This window comes from Caenorhabditis elegans, chromosome V, assembly GCF_000002985.6.
Source record: "Caenorhabditis elegans chromosome V".
NCBI lineage: Eukaryota > Metazoa > Nematoda > Chromadorea > Rhabditida > Rhabditidae > Caenorhabditis > Caenorhabditis elegans.
In genome coordinates, this window is record NC_003283.11 from 20,597,211 (window position 1) to 20,614,160 (window position 16,950).

A 16,950-nucleotide genomic window follows, 5' to 3' on the forward strand; every position below is an offset into this window, starting at 1 on the left:
TTTTATATAGGAGAGAGGGGTCAAAGACTGAAACATATATGCTCGGGGTGGGGTTCTACAAAATATCATTCCTTATCAGTAGCGATTGTCGTTCAAACACAGGAGTGGTCACTTGGCAAAAAGCATACCGTCTCACGAAGGTAAGGGTAGCGTTGAATACCCCTGTGACTGTTCAGCTCTATGATTGGTTTAGTAGACCACAACGAATTAAATATCCAGAGACACCACCACCCGCTCTAAACAGAAACACCAAGCGCCCCAGTGCTCCGCATCCGACTTCTGCAAGTGGTACGACAGATACACAAGCAAATCGGAAGGGGTCATACAATCTTGGAGTACGACGGGATCGGGATCTTTCTAGCATTTTGAAACTCAAATTCTGTGTCAGGAGGGATCACCTTCATAGTCAAAAGCACCCTCCTCCCCCGAATCACAGAAATAGTTTTCTCGATCATTGAATTGGCTTGATCACTTTTGAAGTAAACGGAAAAAAGAAAACGGAACGTGGAAATGTACAGTCATCTAAGTCTATGCACCCTCTGCAGCATTCGTTTAACCATCCAACCACTCCGTCAACCGACTCTCGGTGGAAACTCGACAATAGCTCTCCAAAAGATGCTATATAGACAGATCGGACCCAAATTTTTAGTCACTACAGTTCTCCCAGGCCTGACCTACGGCACTGAGGCTTGGACTTTAACAAAACTGTGAGCTGAAAGAGTTAGCGTGACCCATGCAGCCCTCGATCAATGATTAGTTGGACAGCACAACGTGAACGAAACATTCATCGCTAAGAAGTTCGAGAAATGTCAAAACTTTGAAATCCACTAATACACATCAAAATGAGGAAACTTGGATGGGCTGGACACGTGGCGAACGAATTGCCGATGGACAACTCTAATGAACGATTGTTACCCTCGATACGAGAAACGATTCGTTGGACACCCTCTGATGAGATGGAATGAATCTTTTAGGAACAGAGTCATACGCAGGCAAAGAACTAAGCATTCTAAGTAATAAACTATCCAAAAACACCAAAGCACAAATTGGCAAATAATTTTTCCAAATTAATTTATTTTCCAAACTAATGGATGTTATAATATTTTGATTTTTCACATTTTTCGGTTTTTGCAGGATCTGCACTTTTTGTTCTGTTTTTGGATACATCAATGTGGCTGTGAGTTGAAATTAATTTTTAAGAAAATATAAAAAATTTCATAATTTGTTTTTGATAAGAGGTGGCATGTAGCGACATTATTGAAGAATGCTCAATTTATTTTTAACATCAATAGAAAGTTTAACACAATCGGCACGTCTTTCCACAAAGTCGCTTTTTGTCTTCCGGTTTGTAGGCTGGGTTGGTGCAAAATCCTTTTTTAGCCATTTCTGAGCACCTATAAGGGATTTTTCATAGAGGCCATTGTAATTAAAATTCACCTTAACAAGGAATCCTTGCACTCTATTGTCGTTGTTAAAGGAACTGGAGTCGTAGTACTAGTTGTAGTCGCTGGAGTAGTGACATTGCCGGTACAAAGTCCGCAACTCAGAGGGCAATTTCTAAAGAAACAGGGGAATTGATCATGTAAATTAGGTTTATACTTACACCTTGTGAAATCAAGTGCATTGGTTGATTAACTTGAAGAACGGACAGTTGTCCCATTGGTCCACGCAGATTGCTGGCGGACAGACATTGCAGGTTTTCGGGCAAATTCTGAAATACGGAATAGTTGCTGAGATTGTAGTCTGCATCTATTCACTATAATAACCATGTATTAATTAGTATCTCTACAGTAATACTTTACAACTAGTACTAAATGATTCTGTGAAAGAATATATGATATGTCAAATGGATCATCACGGATCAAGATCTATTTTCTCCGACCCTGTAATAGCCTGGCACATAACCAGACATTGTAACTGTTGATGGAACTCAAACTTCTAATAATAAGTATTATATATCAAACTAACGTTAATGTAGCACTACTGGCAAAGTAAACTCACTTCTGATACTGATCTGTTTCACATGGTGACATATCCATCGGACACACAGTACACGTATCACTGCACACATTTGGATCCTTCTTGCACAACCCGCAAGTGTACTTTTTTTTTTTCGCTAAAAATGATTTGTCACAAGAACGAAACTGGAAAACTTGCAATTTAGTAAACGAATCATCACATTGGTCTGATATCTGGTGGCATGATATGAGATTGTCCACGCATTCATCACATCTCGCTAGGACAGAAAACTCGGCTAGAAGGGTGAAAATGAGGAGACGCATTTGTGAATGCATGCGTGCTCAAAAATTAAAACAAATCTTTTTTCTTCTTCTTCTCCAGAAAAATCAGAACAACCTTTATATATGTGCGAAGGGGTCAAAGACTGAAACATATATGCTTGGGGTGTGGTTCTATAAAATATTATTCCTTATCAGTAGCAATTGTCGTTCAAACTTACGGCGTGACTCCCAACAGTTCCTTCACAGTATGTCTGAAATTTCTTTGAAATTAAGAAATATTATATCCCTGACAACCTAAACATCCCTCTTAGACAGATGTAGACTGCATAAGAACTTCCGTTCTTTAAACAATGTCGGCTGCCAAAATGGCATATACAGTGTTACCGTTCCGTTACAGTAACCCAGACGAACCATCCTAAAAGACGCACACTACATAGTATTTTAGGTTAGATTTTTTGTTCAAATTTACTGTATAGCATGCGTTGGAAAATAATTACAAAGATCCTATCTACTTTTTTATCTGATTTTTCACTTTTTTTCACTTTTCAACTGCTTATCTGAGTTGAAGTAGGTCACCAACTTTCATTTCCGCTTGGAATTTGTATAAAAACCGCGCATAAACCAAATAATTTGACTAGTACAAAATGAGCCGATTGGCTGTCGAAAACTATGTGGTTGTTGGCATAACTTTGGCTGTAATTACAGCTTCTTGTCAGCTACTATTCCTGCCATTTTTATTCTCTGAAATTGACGCTATCCGACACGAGTTTGATGTAGAGATTCGAGAAGCAATGAGAAGTTTTGAGAGCTCCTATGAGGTTTTGGCAGGGTTCAGGGGAGAACCTGGAGAGGTTAGAAAGCGAAGAGAAGCAGCTAAGAAGTGAGTATTATGATGGGTAATAGCTAAAAACTTCTTTGAGTTGCAGCATGATTCACATGGATGGGGATACAGTTGGTCCTGCTGATCACCCAGCTCATGCTGCTGCAGCAAAAACGCACGGAACTAGACTCTCAGGAATAGCTGGACAATCGGGTGGGGCACCACCTTCAGGACCTTCACTGTTCAGTCCGGAACTTCGGAAGCTTGCCCGAGAGGTTCCCGCGCCTACTGATGATTATGATGATGAAGAATCAGAGTATGAGGATGCAGAAGCTATGTCGGATACTTCAGGCGGTGCCCAAGTGATTCTTGGAACTATACCTACATCGACTACAACTACTACAGCTTCTCCTAGCCCAACCCCGCAGCAGCACCCAACACTTATGAACTCGGGTGAGCGTCTCGGACCTCTTCCAATCTGCCCACTCGACGAGAATCGCTGCCCGATGGGCCCTCCAGGCCCACCTGGTCTTCGTGGTACCCCTGGACAATCAGGAACTGACGGGAACGATGGATTGCCAGGGTTCGACGCAATGGACGAGATCACCCCGAACTTTCCCACATTCTGTGTTACATGCCCAGCAGGGCCAGATGGAACGCCCGGCCAGCCTGGAGGAACTGGAAAGCCAGGTCTTGGTGGGGCTCCTGGTATTCTTGGTCCAATGGGAAAAAACGGACAGCCGGGAGCTCCTGGAGGCTACGGAAGTCCTGGAAAACAAGGATCCATGGGATCGCGTGGTGTTGCTGGAAATGTTGGGCAAGATGGTGTTGTACTTTTGAATACTAAAGGTCCCAAGGGACCATCTGGAAAGCATGGAACAGAAGGACAACCTGGAGAGGATGGAACCAACAATAACACACCAGGGCCTATTGGCCCACCTGGGTTACCTGGAAGTCCTGGAGCTCCAGGAGCTGCAGGAATTCGTGGAAAACGTGGAGAATTTGGAGTTCAAGGACAGAAGGGCGTCGATTCGAAAGAATGCACTTGCGAATCTCTGATGAAAGAATCCATTGTAAGCGCGGAGAACTTGGCTTACCTGGCAGTGGAGGCCCAATCACAAGCTATGGGACACCAGATTGATCTGAAAGCTTCTGAAATTCGTCGAACACAGCAAAAAGCTTCTGGTCTGGCTTCAGGGCTTCCGACACTCAATGAACTTCGGAATAAGTATCAAAAAGGAGCGGTGACATTTGCTCAAGAGGACAGCACTATTCAAAAGTTTGCAGTAGCGCCGAGTGATGTTTCGATTTCAGAAACGGAAGAGTTGCTTCCTGCTTCCAATTTTGAAAGCCCCGCCGCCGAAAAATCTGACGAATCTACGTTTGCAGCGGAATCTGAGGATTCAGAGACTATCGATGAACCTATGGTTCCTCCGAAAGCTCAATTTCCAGCCACATTTGCGATCGCTCAGGCTGTCACATCTGAGAACTCTGACACATCAGTTTCGGATCCCGAGCCTTTAGATTCTGGGACAGGGCATTCTCGTCCAGCTTTGTTTGCTCCTCCAAGAGCTCAATTACCGTCGCAGTCGGTGCCTAAAGCACAGGCTCACGGAGCTAAAAGTCATTCACGTGGTAGTGGGGAGAGCAAAAAGAAGTCTGCTCCTTTAAACGGCAACACTGAAATAGTCAAGAAGACACGTGGATCTGGATCCACGAAGAGACGGAGAGTGGTGAAAGTGAAAAGGGTTCCGTATAGACATCCGGCATTCAGAGTTTTTTCGGTAAGATCCCATAGTAATGACTTCCCATTCTTTCAAAACTTAAAATAAAATTTCCAGACCACAAACGAGAAGTTCGCTATGAGTATGGATGAAGGGGAACGAGGCTTCCGGGCTGAAAAGGAAATTGCTCGAGAATCAGAGAAAAAGGTGGTAAATCTCAGAGAAATCCGAAGATCTCCGAAGAAGCTGAGAAGAAAGCTGAAGCCGGGGAAGACTGAGAAGGTAATTTTATTTAAGGCACTACATGTAATCCCGAATGTACATTCACTTTTTTAGAAGCTCCGCCGAGTACGTGTAAAGCCATCAAAAAGTCTTGCAGACCAGCAGCGACAGAATTCGAACATTTTGGAAAATATTGCCGAAAGTTTGGGACTCATCGAGAATCATCCCGCAAAAATGAGTAGAGTTGCAATTCCATAGGAACCGGACAAGATTTTGTTGTTACTAATAAATGTTGTGTTAAAGAAAATGTATAATAAATATTTTCATATTATTTATGGGATAAGTTAACATTTAAGACTAAATTTGCAGTAAACATCTATGGCTTACTGACAGTGAAGTAACTATAGAGAAGCTTTTTGAAACCGGCTTCCTCGGGTTTCGCTGTTGCACTTCAATTTCACCGAGATCGAGAAAAAAATTATAGTTGAGATTAGGGTTCCCATGCGGCCGCCGCGCCGGCCTCACGGCGTCACACACGTCGCATGTACCAAATACATAGTGCGGCGCGGAACCCCGAACGCGGCTAAAAAAAGCTGGTAGATTCTGGATTTGATATGTTATCATTTTCGTAATTCTCGCTCACCGCAGGCCTCCTGCCTGATTTGTGTCTTTTTGTAGGGAGTTGTAAATCTATTCAAAAAGGGTTCCCACAAGGAAGGACAATCTATACCAGTACTATATGTGTCATTAGGTTGTAAACATGGGCCTCTTTGTGGAATGGGTGGCGCTGTGTTGGCGGCTAGATGTATCTCCCTTCAAAGAGAATGTGACATTGCGAGTGAAAAGGAGAATATGAGAAAAATATACCCTGCAGGTGATTGACAAAGAAATTGGATGAGGTAGTGAACATTTACATTTCATAATACGTATCCGCCGGAGTATGCCTTTTTTGGTGCTATTATAATCTGACAGGAGCATGGCATATGAAAAATAGAAAAGCAAAGATGATTTGATTTGAAAACTTATGAAATAATTGGCTCACGTGGATTTTAATTTTTTTTGCATTGAAATTGAAATTCAAAACTCAAATTTCAAAAAAAAAATCCTTTCGAATTTTGTCCACAAAAATTTCGAATCTTTGCAAAGAAAATGAACGCGGTATGTGACTTTTCAGAAATTTTTCTCCGAACTTCAGGGTTTTCAGACAATTTTTCTCGTGGTTCTTCTCATCAATTACGCTGCGGCTTCCACGGGATCCGTACATATCCGTGGACGACTTTTGTGCAATGGAAGACCGTATGCTCGCGAGAAAATTCAAATTTGGGAGAAAAACTTTGGTGAGAGAGTTACAGAGTGGGAGTACAAAGAGGAGACGCGCTACAGTTGCGTCACGATTTCCAACCAATTTGCAACAAAACCTAAACTCGTTTAACCCGATTTTGTTTTCTGAGTGTAGTTACAATGTGGGAGTACGGTAGATAGACGCGCCGCGGGTGTTTAGCGGTTCTTGAAATTCGACGCTCTTTATTCATTCTCATGTCTGATACAAAATGGGAAAACGCAGCATAGACGCACAGCTGCTGCGTCACGGTTTTACAAGTTATACTTCGAAATGCTAATCGCGACACAGGCGCATTTTTTTTTGAAGAGTTACAAAATGGGAGTACAAAACATGGACGCTTTGGGAGTTACTTTAATTTTTGAATTTCAGCGTTGGCCGACACTATGCTTATTCATGCAGTCACTGATAATGACGGATACTTTGACTTGCAAGGATCTATCACTGAAACTGTAATGTTTCTATTTTTTGAATCTGAACCAACGAGATATTCTAGATGATGTCACCACTTCTGTACGCGTATTTTGTGAACTATTGTAAGCCATCGTTCAACTGGCTCCGAGTAAAGTGTGGTAACTCCGTCAAAGTTTATATCCCAGCCGAGTATATTGCTGATGGACATATTCCTAAACGCGCGAGTCAAAAAATGCTGAAACAAAAATGACGCGCGTCACACGCGAAAAAAACAAAACATCTTAATCTGGAATTTCAGACCTTCGACCTCCACGAAACTGAAGTTTCAACGGCTTACACTGTCAAACTCGGCCTTGAACAAGTCGTTAACTTGTTTTTCAATCACAAAGAATGTCGTCCTTCTGGGTAATTGTATGGAACTAGAAAAGTCTGAAATAATGAATCTGTTATGTATGTGAAGTATTATGATATTTAATTTTCAATAGTGCCAGTTTGTGGACGGACTTATAAACTGAGCCAACTACAAAGTCCGTGCCACCCCCACTGTGTTTTCATATAACTCGTGGCCAATTTCTTTGATGTCAACTTCATGTCGAGAGCCTGGAAGCGAAAATGCTGAAAATCAGAATGTGGACAATGATGGATGCTCGGATTGCGCTAGTTCACAAAAAACAGGCGGACTGACGCGTTTCTATTATAGCTTGTAATTTGACGACGGATCTTATATTGCATTCACGTTATTAACGCTGCTCGCCGGCGACGGCGCAAGTTTTACACGCCGCCGGCGTCGGCAGCGGCGCAAGCTTTACACACCGCTGCCAGCGGTAGCGGATTTTTATTGCGCGTCCGGCGGCGCATTTTATTTCGAGATGCGCCGCCGCCTGCTCAACTGTTTAACCCTGATGTCGCCGGCGGCGGCGCAGCGGCGGCACAAGCCTTATTTGCCGATGCCGGCTCACGTTTTTTGAAATGCGCCGTCGCTGCCGGCGTTATTTTGAACCCTAGTTTCTGTACTGAAATTTGAATTCAAATATTTAGTATTGATTTGAAAATTTTTGAAAAAAATAGGGGCTCACGTGGAGTTTTTTTTAAAAGAAAACAAACCAAATTCAAATTCAAAATTGAAAAAAGAATCATTTCGAATTTTATCCAAAATTTTTTCGAATCCTCGAAAAAGCAGTATGAACGCGATATGGGATTTTTCAGATCTTTTCCTCAAAATTTCAAGGTTTTCAGATAATTTGCTTCATGATTCTTCTCATCAAGCTCGCCACCGCTGACACGGGAGCCGCCCACGTTCGTGGACAACTTTTGTGCCATGGAAAACCATATGCAGGCCAGAAAGTGCAACTTTGGGAAAAAATTATGGTACGAAAATAACAATGTGGGAGTACAGGCACGCACGGTTTCTAAAAACTTCAAACTTTAGATATGTAACCGCAAAATTTCTACTAGTTCTTTCATTTGTTATAGTTACAAAGTAGGAGTACGGAACATGGACGCGCCTCTGCTACTTAAATCTATAACTTTCAGCGTTGCCGGATACCTTGGTTGCTTATGGAGAGACTGATAAAAACGGATACTTTTCCTTGGAAGGATCAATCTCTGAAACGGTAATTTTTTTCTATATTTTCATTCTGAAACACTAAAATATTTCAGATTGTGTCACCAATTCTGTACGCGTACTTTGTCAACTATTGTGAGCCATCGTTCAGTATTTTTGGAGTAGTTTGTGGTAACTCCGTCAAAGTTTTTCTTCCCAACCAGTTTATCACTGAGGGACATCTTCCTCAACACGTAAGTTTGCATTTAGTTGCGTTGCGATTGCGTTGCGGTTGCGTTGCGATTGCGTTGCGGTTGCGTTGCGATTGCGTTGCGGTTGCGTTGCGGTTGCGTTGCGGTTGCGTTGCGGTTGCGTTGCGGTTGAGTTGCGGTTGCGTTGCGGTTGCGTTGCGGTTGCGTTGCGGTTGCGTTGCGGTTGCGTTGCGGTTGCGTTGCGGTTGCGTTGCGGTTGCGTTGCGATTGCGTTGCGGTTGCGTTGCGGTTGCGTTGCGGTTGCGTTGCGGTTGCGTTGCGGTTGCGTTGCGGTTGCGTTGCGGTTGCGTTGCGATTGCGTTGCGATTGCGTTGCGGTTGCGTTGCGGTTGCGTTGCGGTTGCGTTGCGGTTGCGTTGCGGTTGCGTTGCGGTTGCGTTGCGGTTGCGTTGCGGTTGCGTTGCGGTTGCGTTGCGGTTGCGTTGCGGTTGCGTTGCGGTTGCGTTGCGGTTGCGTTGCGGTTGCGGTTGCTTTCTGTTTTAAAACTCGTGAAATCTTCAATTTTCAGGTGTTCAACCTTCACGAAACGGAAGTTTCCACGGCTACAACAGATAAACTTGGCCTCGAGCAAGTCTTCTACTCATTTATCAATCATAAAGAATGCCGCTAGGTTTCTGTAGAAGTATATGGAATAATAAATCTTTCATGTAAAGTTATAATTAATTTTCAATGGGGAATACTGGTGTCGGCGGTGCCGAAATTTCGGTGCCGGTTTGTCGACGGGCTCATAAATGGCATCAATTGCAACACCAGTGTCTACTTCTGAGTCGTCATATAGTTTGTGGTCAATTTCTAAAAAAAAGTTTCAAAAAACCATTTAAAAAAATTCACGTACCTGCCCATCCATTTTCTGCAGATATAATAATTCCGAGAAGATTAAAGAACATAAAAATTTGAAGAAATATATTAGATGTAGATTTCATGTTTAGAGTCTGAAAATAAAAAGGTTGAAAATCAGAATGTTCTAGGTGAAAAAAGTGGTTCAAGGAAGTCAGAGATAAGGGAAAAAGCTTAAAAATGTAGTGTGACGTCTTCTGACGGGGTGGTAAAAGTGCATTTTTCTGAGACATTGGTCAGTCAAAAACAAAAAAAATTCGTTGAACAGAATGCACCTGACTTTGGTGGTGGTAGCGAGGAGCCGGATTAGATGCAAACGCACTTATCGAAATAAGGGATTTGTGTTAGTTATCATGAGGTGTTAAGGATTATTCTAACAGATTTAGACGGCTTTTGAACTATTTGAAAGAGCAAAGTATAGCAGAGAGATAATATTTTTAAAATAAAAAAAAACATTTTGCAATTATTTTTGGGTGTGGATTATTTACAGCACAAAATACATTTTTTGCAAGTGTATAAATCTGAAACTTTTCAAATGAAAAAAAAAATGTTAGAAACTCACACCCAGGGGTGCCCGGCAATTGGAAATTTCCGGTAATCAGCAGTTTCGGCAATTGCCGGTTTTGGAAATTTTCGGCATTTGCCAGGTTTAGAAATTTTTGGCAACCGGCAATTTCGGCAATTGCCGAAAATGAAATTTTCCGGCAGCTGCCGGTTGTCAAAATTTTCGGCAATCTGCAATTTCGGCAATTGGCAATTTTCGGCAATCGGCAACTTCGGCAATTTCCGGTGGTGGAAATTTTCGGCAATGTTCCAACCTTTTCTAAATTGAAAAAAATTCACCTTGTTTTTTATTTTTCGATGTTTCATTTTCTAATAGAAAATGATCAATAACTTCAAGGATGAATAATTTTGAGCTTGACAAGAAAATATAGGTAAGTACAATGCATGTTTAGGATCTTAAATTTACAATAAGTATCACATTTACATTTGCGGCAATTCTGATTACCAGCAATCGGAAATTTCGGCAATTGCCGGTTTTGGAAATTTTCGGCAATTACTGAAAATTGCCGAAATTGCCGACTGGCGATTGCCTCTTTTTTGGAACGAACTGAGCCAGCGCAATTTTCAAACTTCAAATTAATACGGAAGTTTCAAATATCTTTAATTATTTATTAAACATTTAATAAGATCTACAATGTTTCCCGTATCCAAGAAACTTCTCGAACCAGTTGTAGTCTTCGCCTTTAACAGTATCCATTTCGAAAACTCCAATGTCAAAAATCTGAAAATGTTCATCGTTGAAATTGTTTTAAACGGAAAAAAAACTAACATGAACATCCGGTCGACATGGATTGACATACCATTCCGGAATGGGAATCTTTACAAGATTCTTGGTACATCTCTCCCCATTCATCACTTCTGTTCCGCAAAAATTATTGATCCATAGATACGGTTTGAATCCAAAATTCAGCAATGGAATGTCGACTAGAGTCTGAAAAGAAATTATGTAATTTCTGTGTTTTCCCACGCTGTAACTATTCGAAATTAATGGGAATTTGTAGAAATAAAATTTGGTACCACATCATTCCCGTTAGTCGCCATCTCGAATCTCCCATCGACTCCTGTTTTTTGATCCGACCACATTTCGTCGACTGAAATATAACATTATAAGTTTTTTTCAAGCTCAATTTGCAAAACCCACAAATTTTGGGCTCCCAAATCTGAACCATCTCCCCAACATATGGTCTTCCTCTGCACATTAGCTGGCCTTTTACGTGAACAGAAGCACACGCTGCATAACAGTAGTTTGGAGCCAAAAGACACAGAAAAATTAGAAAGAGTTTCTATAAAATAATTGAATGAGTAACAAATTTTTGAGTAACAAACTTACCTTCATCTAGATTTCTCAAAGTGAACAATGAATAATTTGCAATTTGACAAACGAAATTAATAACCTTCCACGTAATTTTAGTAGCAACGTGGCAAACATCGGGAAAACGTGATTAATAAAAGTATTTTATAAAGTTAAATTTTAAAAAGATTCTGGATGAATTTGCATTTTTCAACAGTAAACTTTCAAAAATTGCTTTGCAACTTTTGTAGCTGATCTATGGAAAATCTAAAAAATGTTCAACAAAGCGCCCATATTTTGATGAAAAATTATTTGATTCGAATAAATGTTTTTAGCTGATGAGATTGAAAAATACCTCGCATAGAGAACATTTTAGATATGATTAAACAAAAAATCCCTCCGAAAAATTTATCTGGATAGTCATGTTTCAAAAAAAACGAAACATGATGATATCAATCTAACATGGCGGATTCAAGTTTCTGCACCGAAAAATCTCGTTCCCAGGTTGATCCTTGAAAATTTATGATAAAGACTTGTTTGCGTAAAGAACATTTTGTTTCCTCAATAAGTAGCTAGGGTCTAATAGGTAAAAAAGAACGGTGAAGCGGGTGTAGACTGGGTACACCTAGCTAGACGGACTACAAAAAAGGACTGACAAAATTTTTTTTGCATTAGTATAAATTTTGCACAAAATAAAAAAAACTCGAGAAATAAACAACTTCCGACATTCGACAATTTTCAAACCTAATTATATTTTGCAAATTTAAAAAATTTTATCCTATTTTTTAGTATTCCGTTAGTCATTTTCTAAGAGTAAAAGTTCAATCCTTCAAGAATTATATTATTTTGCGCTTGAAAATAGAAAAATTTGTCAAGTATAATGCATGTCTAGGCTCCTAAATCTACAAAAAGTATCAAATTTATATTTCCGACAACTCCGATTTCCGCCAATCGGCGATTCCGGAAATTGCCGGTTTTAGGAATTTTCGCCAAAATTACCAAAATTGCCGAACGGCAATTGGCGCGCACTTCTGATTTGATCGCTCATAATTTTTGTGATTTTTTTGTTTTTTTGGCAATATTAATAATTTTATATTTTGGTTTGATTTTTTCAGTTTGACCTTCCACCGTTTTAAATCAAATCACCGGACAAATTCAAATTTTTTGACGTCATGCCACTTTTATAATAAAAACCTTTTTTCCTGCAGCTACACTCTTTTCAAAAAACTACCTAAAACACGGATATCTTATACATCCCTTTTCTTTTATTAGCACACCTTCACGATCCGAGACTTAATCAATTGCGATGATCAACAACGAATTTGCGCCTGACGCACTCTATCTCTCTAGCTTGAGAAAAATGAACTTTATCCGCTGGCATTATCATATGCATCATCATCTTGTGATTTGGTCATGAAATTTCCTACCTTCTTATTGTTCTATTTCACTGGGTTCCTAGGTGGTTACCAAGTTGACGCTGTTTGTATTTGGAATAGAACTCAATGTAGGTTTTTAAAGGGGGAGTACCGACATTTGAAACTCTGCTTTTTTAAACCCAAAATGACCCAAAACTACCGAATGTCGTAATGAGACGTATTGAAAATTTCTCAAAAAAAGTTATCGCGGTTCAAAGTTTTGAAAAAAGTCTCATTTTCCGCTATAATCACAATTTTTCAACTTCTCGATGTCGCAACGTCTGGAACTTGATTTTTATTGAATCTTTAATAAATATTTTGGTTTTTTATTTGGCGTATATTCGTTGATTTAAGTACATTTTTGGTCAGTAGGGCACAAATAAAAGTTTTGCTGGAAATGGGCCTTTTTCCAAAATTCGGAACCGCCATAACTTTTTAAAAAAGAAATTTCCAAAACGTCTTATTACGAAAGTCGGTAGTTTTGGGTCATTTTGGCTCTAGAAAAGCATATTCTCAGATTTCGGTACTCCAACTTTAAAACAATAATCTTGTGAATTTTTAATGGTTTTTAGCATGGACTGTCCCGTATCAGAGTATATTGGTAGAATGCTGTGATAAGCCGCTCAAGCAGCTAATCTTGGATACTATTCATGGAACTAATTTTGAGAGTCTTGCAAACGGAGATTTTGCAAAAATAGTTCAAAGACGTGCACAGATGGAGTTCCATTCCAGTTTCGAGACCATCGTTTCCAAAACGAACTTTGCAATTTCATCGCATTACCATGGACCACACACTTGTCGAGTGCACAAGAAAGGTCATTACTTGTTGGTTTATGAGACTCCCGTGCAGGTAACCATCTTTTAAAACTTTTCCGATTGATAGGACTATTTTGTTTTGCTTTCAGTATGATCCATACAACCTTCCCATAGAGAACTATCTAGCATCCATCGATTCTTCCGACCCTCTTGGTAGCACTAAACCATTCGGCCTTCGTGGTGACTTCCCTGACATCAGTGACGACCCTACTGCAGGTGACGATCTTTCGATTCAACCACCCAGTGATCAAATTCTCCAGTTTCCGAACAAGTTTGCCTGGCCAGATCCTGATGATGGTACACATGAACCATCAAATAAAATCAAGCGTGCTGACTTTGACGAGGAGGTGGATGACTTGATGGAGATATCGGTGATGGATTCGAATTCTAATTCGACACACCTTGAGGAAGATCTAAAAAAGGAATTCGCTTCAAAGTTCAACACGGATCTAGATCGACCTGGTCCACAACCGGTACCTCGGAATATTACAAATTGGCGAAAGAAGGAACGATATCCAAAGGGGACTCATTGTGAATCTGGGAAGAGAGATGGTAGGGATATGTGACTAGTATTTTTGAATTTCTTTATTTTTAAGGCAACAAATGCTGCGATGCACGTCTAGCTGCAACTATGAGAGATGCTATGAGGCAGATGGCGACTTCACCAGAGTTTGGCCCTGGGAAGGAGGGTATTGTTGCAGCGGTTAGTTTCTGTTGGAAAATTTTATGGTACTCTTACACTGCTACAAATTTCCAGGAACTTCAACAAAGTGTGCAAACCCGATTCAAAAAGTCCTACGAAATTATCGTATCTCGCTCTGATTTTGTTGCCACCACTTACACCGCTGGAGAGAAGTTTTGCAAGTTCAAAACCAAAAACTTTGTTATCCTGGCTTACGTCACGCCAAGACAATATGATATCGATAAAAAAGATGATGAAAGAATTTTGGCTGATGTTTCTAATCGGGATCCACTGGGATCTTCAGAGACCAAATTTCCTGACGAGGAACCTTTTCACAAGGAACTTCAGCTTGAAGAGTCTGGAGATCGTGCAGGGTATCCAGTTGGCTCACACTGTTCAAACGACACAAGAACTGGGTCGAAGTGCTGCAATCTGCGTTTGTTCAATGCCATGAAAGATGGATATGATCGACACAAGGCTTCACCAAATTTCGACCGGTATAACATAAGAAACATCTCGAAAGCGATTCAGTGGAGTGTGGAGGAAGTGTTTCAACATTCTGCGGAAGTTTTTGTGTCACTGGATGATTTTGCATATGCGACGAATGAAAAGAATGAAGAGTCATGCAAATATCGAGTTGACAAATATTATGTTTATGTTTACACAACACCCGTACCAGTGAGTTTTCTGAACAATTTTAGTACTCAACAGAAGATTTTGCTTCCAGTATCCAATTCATCAACCCACGTACAACGACATCGGAAGTGCAAAACCATTCCATTGTCCTCCGGATCTCAGTGGATTAGACGGTACGGCATGTTGCAACAGTGGCCTTCAATATGAAATCAACCGCATCCTCGACGAAGCACGGTACTCTGACAGTTACCATAAGCACGACACAAGATACCTTGCAAAAATGATTACTAGAGCTGTACAGAGAAGATTTAATACAACCTTTGAGACTATCGTCGCCGAAGCAGATTTCTCATGGTCGACAAATAAGTTTACGGGGAGAATGTGCAAAATTGATCACGAAGGGTATAATGCATTGACTTATCAGTCTAGCTTACGGCCGCCTCGGGCTATTGATTTTATTGATTTTGTGAGTTAATTTTAACTTGAAGTCTTACTATTACTTCTAGTTTTAGCCCAACGATGTAACGCTTGACGGTCCGACTTTTGTGGAAAATGGCTGGTTTGGAAATGGAGTAAGCTTTACCCAAATTTCTTTGCATTTCTTTGCAAATTCTTTGCAAATGTGTAATTATTTCAGAACGGTGCTCTATCCGCTCAAGCTCAAGTAGTTGTTCAGGCTCAGATTGCCGCGCAAGCAGTGGCTCCACCACAACCTCCAGTTTTTGTCCAACAATTTGTGGCTCCACAGTTTGTGCAATTTGTTGCTCCACAGCCTCAGTTTGTGGCGGTTGCTCCACAGCCTCAGTTTGTGGCGGTTGCTCCCGTCCCTCCACCAGTTGCTCCAGCCGTGGCATTTGCAGGAGGTGGAGGCGGTGGAGGAGGATGCTTCTCCAGTGACACATTGGTTACTACACCATCGGGCAAGAAGAGAATGGATGAGATTGACGTTGGAGATTATGTGCTAACTGCAAATCGCGTGAAGGTTGGTGAAAATCAGTTATTTTGTTCAGATTTTATTTGCAGACACACTTTACTCCTGTCACTTTGTGGATCCATCGCGAGTCTGAAAAGTTGGAAGAGTTCTTAACGATCACTACCGAGAGAGGAAGTACTCTTCAACTAACACCTCTTCATTTCATGTACCGGACAAAGTGTAATGGTATGAAAATGCTTTGTTAGTTAAAAAACTGAACAAAATCAATTTAGAATCTTCTGAATTCCTAAAAATTCTTCCCGAAAACCACGAAGCTATTTTGGCTTCATACCTTGAGATTGGGGATTGCGTGATTTTGACCGAGAACACCAAGTTCCGCCAAGAGAAAATAAATCAGACCACTCGGGGTTTGAAAACTGGAATCTATTCACCGCTAACGAAAAATGGACGGATCATTGTCAATGACATGTTGGCCTCCTGTTATAGTGAAGTTCAGGCAAACGTACTTCAGACTACATACTTTTGGGTTAGTGGATTTGTTTAAGACTTATGAAAACTTTTAATGCTGTTTTATTTTCTTAAAAACCACATTCTTTTCAGGTCTTCAACCGTCTCCGTCAAAAAGTTCTCAACTTATTTGGAATTCTTCATATGAATGAGGTACTTAATACTGTACTACTTCCTGATAGCCTACACTACTTTCAGATTGAGCTTCCCACCGGAACAGCAGTGTACAAAGAGCTCTTAAGCCTAGTCATCCCTATGGGCAAATAATATCCATATTCATTTAACAGTGCAATATAATAATTTTATGAAGCGATCAAATAAATAGCTTGTTTAACTGTATGTGACATTCCGTATCATTTTTATGATTTTTATGGTTTCTGCTAAATTCAAGATTTGATAATATTATTGACGGTGTGTTTTGATCATGGAAGAACGTATTTGATAAACGCGATGATACGCATGTTAACAATGAATTTTCAAACTCGATGTTTTAAAATTGATCTACTGATCAACCACTATTAGTCTTGCAGCATCTATCAGTATTGCAGTCTCTGAAAGATTTGCACCTTTTTTTCCAGGCTAAGAAACTTTGCGGAAACATTAGCAAAATGGCTTTTTATCGGCTTTGATGAAATATTAGAAACGAAATATTTTCTACATAAATTGGTAGCTTTCCAAAAGTTATCGGACATTTG

At 40.4% G+C, this 16,950-nt stretch overlaps 6 protein-coding genes and 1 pseudogene across 10 annotated transcripts; 4 read left to right on the plus strand and 3 right to left on the minus strand.

Annotated features, from left to right (window-relative positions):
• Positions 1-1,297: 1,297 nt before the first annotated feature.
• On the minus strand, positions 1,298-2,282 carry F46B3.2 (annotated as a pseudogene). The gene is made up of 4 exons: positions 2,002-2,282; positions 1,604-1,711; positions 1,438-1,557; positions 1,298-1,394 (listed from the first exon to the last, which is right to left on the minus strand). Coding segments are annotated over exons 1-4 (606 nt in total).
• A 602-nt stretch (positions 2,283-2,884) lies between these two features.
• On the plus strand, positions 2,885-5,330 carry col-163 (Col_cuticle_N domain-containing protein; the record flags this gene model as incomplete). Its single annotated transcript, NM_001028762.2, has 4 exons — positions 2,885-3,120; positions 3,167-4,844; positions 4,902-5,066; positions 5,121-5,330. 4 exons carry the CDS (start codon positions 2,885-2,887, stop codon positions 5,262-5,264), a joined length of 2,223 nt encoding a protein of 740 aa, NP_001023933.1. The 3' UTR covers positions 5,265-5,330.
• Positions 5,331-6,103: 773 nt separating this feature from the next.
• Positions 6,104-7,218, plus strand: ttr-11 (Transthyretin-like family protein). Of its 3 annotated transcripts, none has more exons than NM_075574.4 (5): positions 6,107-6,164; positions 6,211-6,343; positions 6,718-6,797; positions 6,842-6,917; positions 7,058-7,207. In NM_075574.4, exons 1-5 carry the CDS (start codon positions 6,156-6,158, stop codon positions 7,078-7,080), a joined length of 321 nt encoding a protein of 106 aa, NP_507975.3. In that variant the 5' UTR covers positions 6,107-6,155; the 3' UTR covers positions 7,081-7,207. The 3 variants fall into 3 exon arrangements, with proteins under 3 accessions (NP_001263948.1, NP_507975.3, NP_001263949.1); NM_001277020.2 differs by having other exon boundaries at positions 6,114-6,164; positions 6,842-6,881; positions 7,058-7,212; NM_001277019.3 differs by lacking the exon at positions 6,842-6,917 and having other exon boundaries at positions 6,104-6,164; positions 7,058-7,218.
• A 676-nt stretch (positions 7,219-7,894) lies between these two features.
• On the plus strand, positions 7,895-9,237 carry ttr-57 (TransThyretin-Related family domain). Its single transcript, NM_001129470.4, has 4 exons — positions 7,895-8,127; positions 8,293-8,372; positions 8,419-8,556; positions 9,082-9,237. The coding sequence occupies exons 1-3, from the start codon at positions 8,008-8,010 to the stop codon at positions 8,486-8,488; spliced, it is 270 nt and encodes an 89-aa protein (NP_001122942.2). The 5' UTR covers positions 7,895-8,007; the 3' UTR covers positions 8,489-8,556; positions 9,082-9,237.
• On the minus strand, positions 9,213-9,507 carry F46B3.23 (Neuropeptide-Like Protein). Its single transcript, NM_001270003.2, has 2 exons — positions 9,409-9,507; positions 9,213-9,365 (listed from the first exon to the last, which is right to left on the minus strand). Exons 1-2 carry the CDS (start codon positions 9,494-9,496, stop codon positions 9,217-9,219), a joined length of 237 nt encoding a protein of 78 aa, NP_001256932.1. The 5' UTR covers positions 9,497-9,507; the 3' UTR covers positions 9,213-9,216.
• Positions 9,508-10,566: 1,059 nt separating this feature from the next.
• On the minus strand, positions 10,567-11,578 carry ttr-12 (TransThyretin-Related family domain; the record flags this gene model as incomplete). Of its 2 annotated transcripts, NM_001270004.2 has the most annotated exons (5): positions 10,567-10,695; positions 10,744-10,905; positions 10,992-11,065; positions 11,116-11,257; positions 11,305-11,578. In NM_001270004.2, 5 exons carry the CDS (start codon positions 11,308-11,310, stop codon positions 10,594-10,596), a joined length of 486 nt encoding a protein of 161 aa, NP_001256933.1. The 2 variants fall into 2 exon arrangements, with proteins under 2 accessions (NP_001256933.1, NP_001256934.1); NM_001270005.1 differs by lacking the exon at positions 11,305-11,578 and having other exon boundaries at positions 10,594-10,695; positions 11,116-11,173.
• A 1,005-nt stretch (positions 11,579-12,583) lies between these two features.
• Positions 12,584-16,719, plus strand: grd-2 (Ground-like domain-containing protein). The gene is made up of 12 exons (NM_075576.4): positions 12,584-12,769; positions 13,253-13,530; positions 13,586-14,048; positions 14,093-14,199; positions 14,254-14,856; positions 14,906-15,280; positions 15,327-15,386; positions 15,452-15,796; positions 15,838-15,973; positions 16,021-16,274; positions 16,349-16,408; positions 16,454-16,719. Exons 1-12 carry the CDS (start codon positions 12,679-12,681, stop codon positions 16,520-16,522), a joined length of 2,841 nt encoding a protein of 946 aa, NP_507977.2. The 5' UTR covers positions 12,584-12,678; the 3' UTR covers positions 16,523-16,719.
• The last annotated feature ends 231 nt before the right edge of the window (positions 16,720-16,950 follow it).

Coding starts and splice junctions, on each gene's coding strand:
- ttr-11 (NM_001277019.3), top strand. Junction 6,344..6,717: donor AATTTGGGAGAAAAACTTTG/GTGAGAGAGTTA, acceptor TTTGAATTTCAG/CGTTGGCCGACACTATGCTT. Junction 6,798..7,057: donor AAGGATCTATCACTGAAACT/GTAATGTTTCTA, acceptor CTGGAATTTCAG/ACCTTCGACCTCCACGAAAC.
- ttr-57 (NM_001129470.4), top strand. CDS start 8,008: ATGATTCTTCTCATCAAGCTCGCCACCGCTGACACGGGAGCCGCCCAC. Junction 8,128..8,292: donor AACTTTGGGAAAAAATTATG/GTACGAAAATAA, acceptor TATAACTTTCAG/CGTTGCCGGATACCTTGGTT. Junction 8,373..8,418: donor AAGGATCAATCTCTGAAACG/GTAATTTTTTTC, acceptor AAAATATTTCAG/ATTGTGTCACCAATTCTGTA.
- F46B3.23 (NM_001270003.2), bottom strand. CDS start 9,496: ATGAAATCTACATCTAATATATTTCTTCAAATTTTTATGTTCTTTAAT. Junction 9,366..9,408: donor TGCAGAAAATGGATGGGCAG/GTACGTGAATTT, acceptor ACTTTTTTTTAG/AAATTGACCACAAACTATAT.
- grd-2 (NM_075576.4), top strand. CDS start 12,679: ATGAAATTTCCTACCTTCTTATTGTTCTATTTCACTGGGTTCCTAGGT. Junction 13,531..13,585: donor TTTATGAGACTCCCGTGCAG/GTAACCATCTTT, acceptor TTTTGCTTTCAG/TATGATCCATACAACCTTCC. Junction 15,387..15,451: donor ATGGCTGGTTTGGAAATGGA/GTAAGCTTTACC, acceptor TAATTATTTCAG/AACGGTGCTCTATCCGCTCA.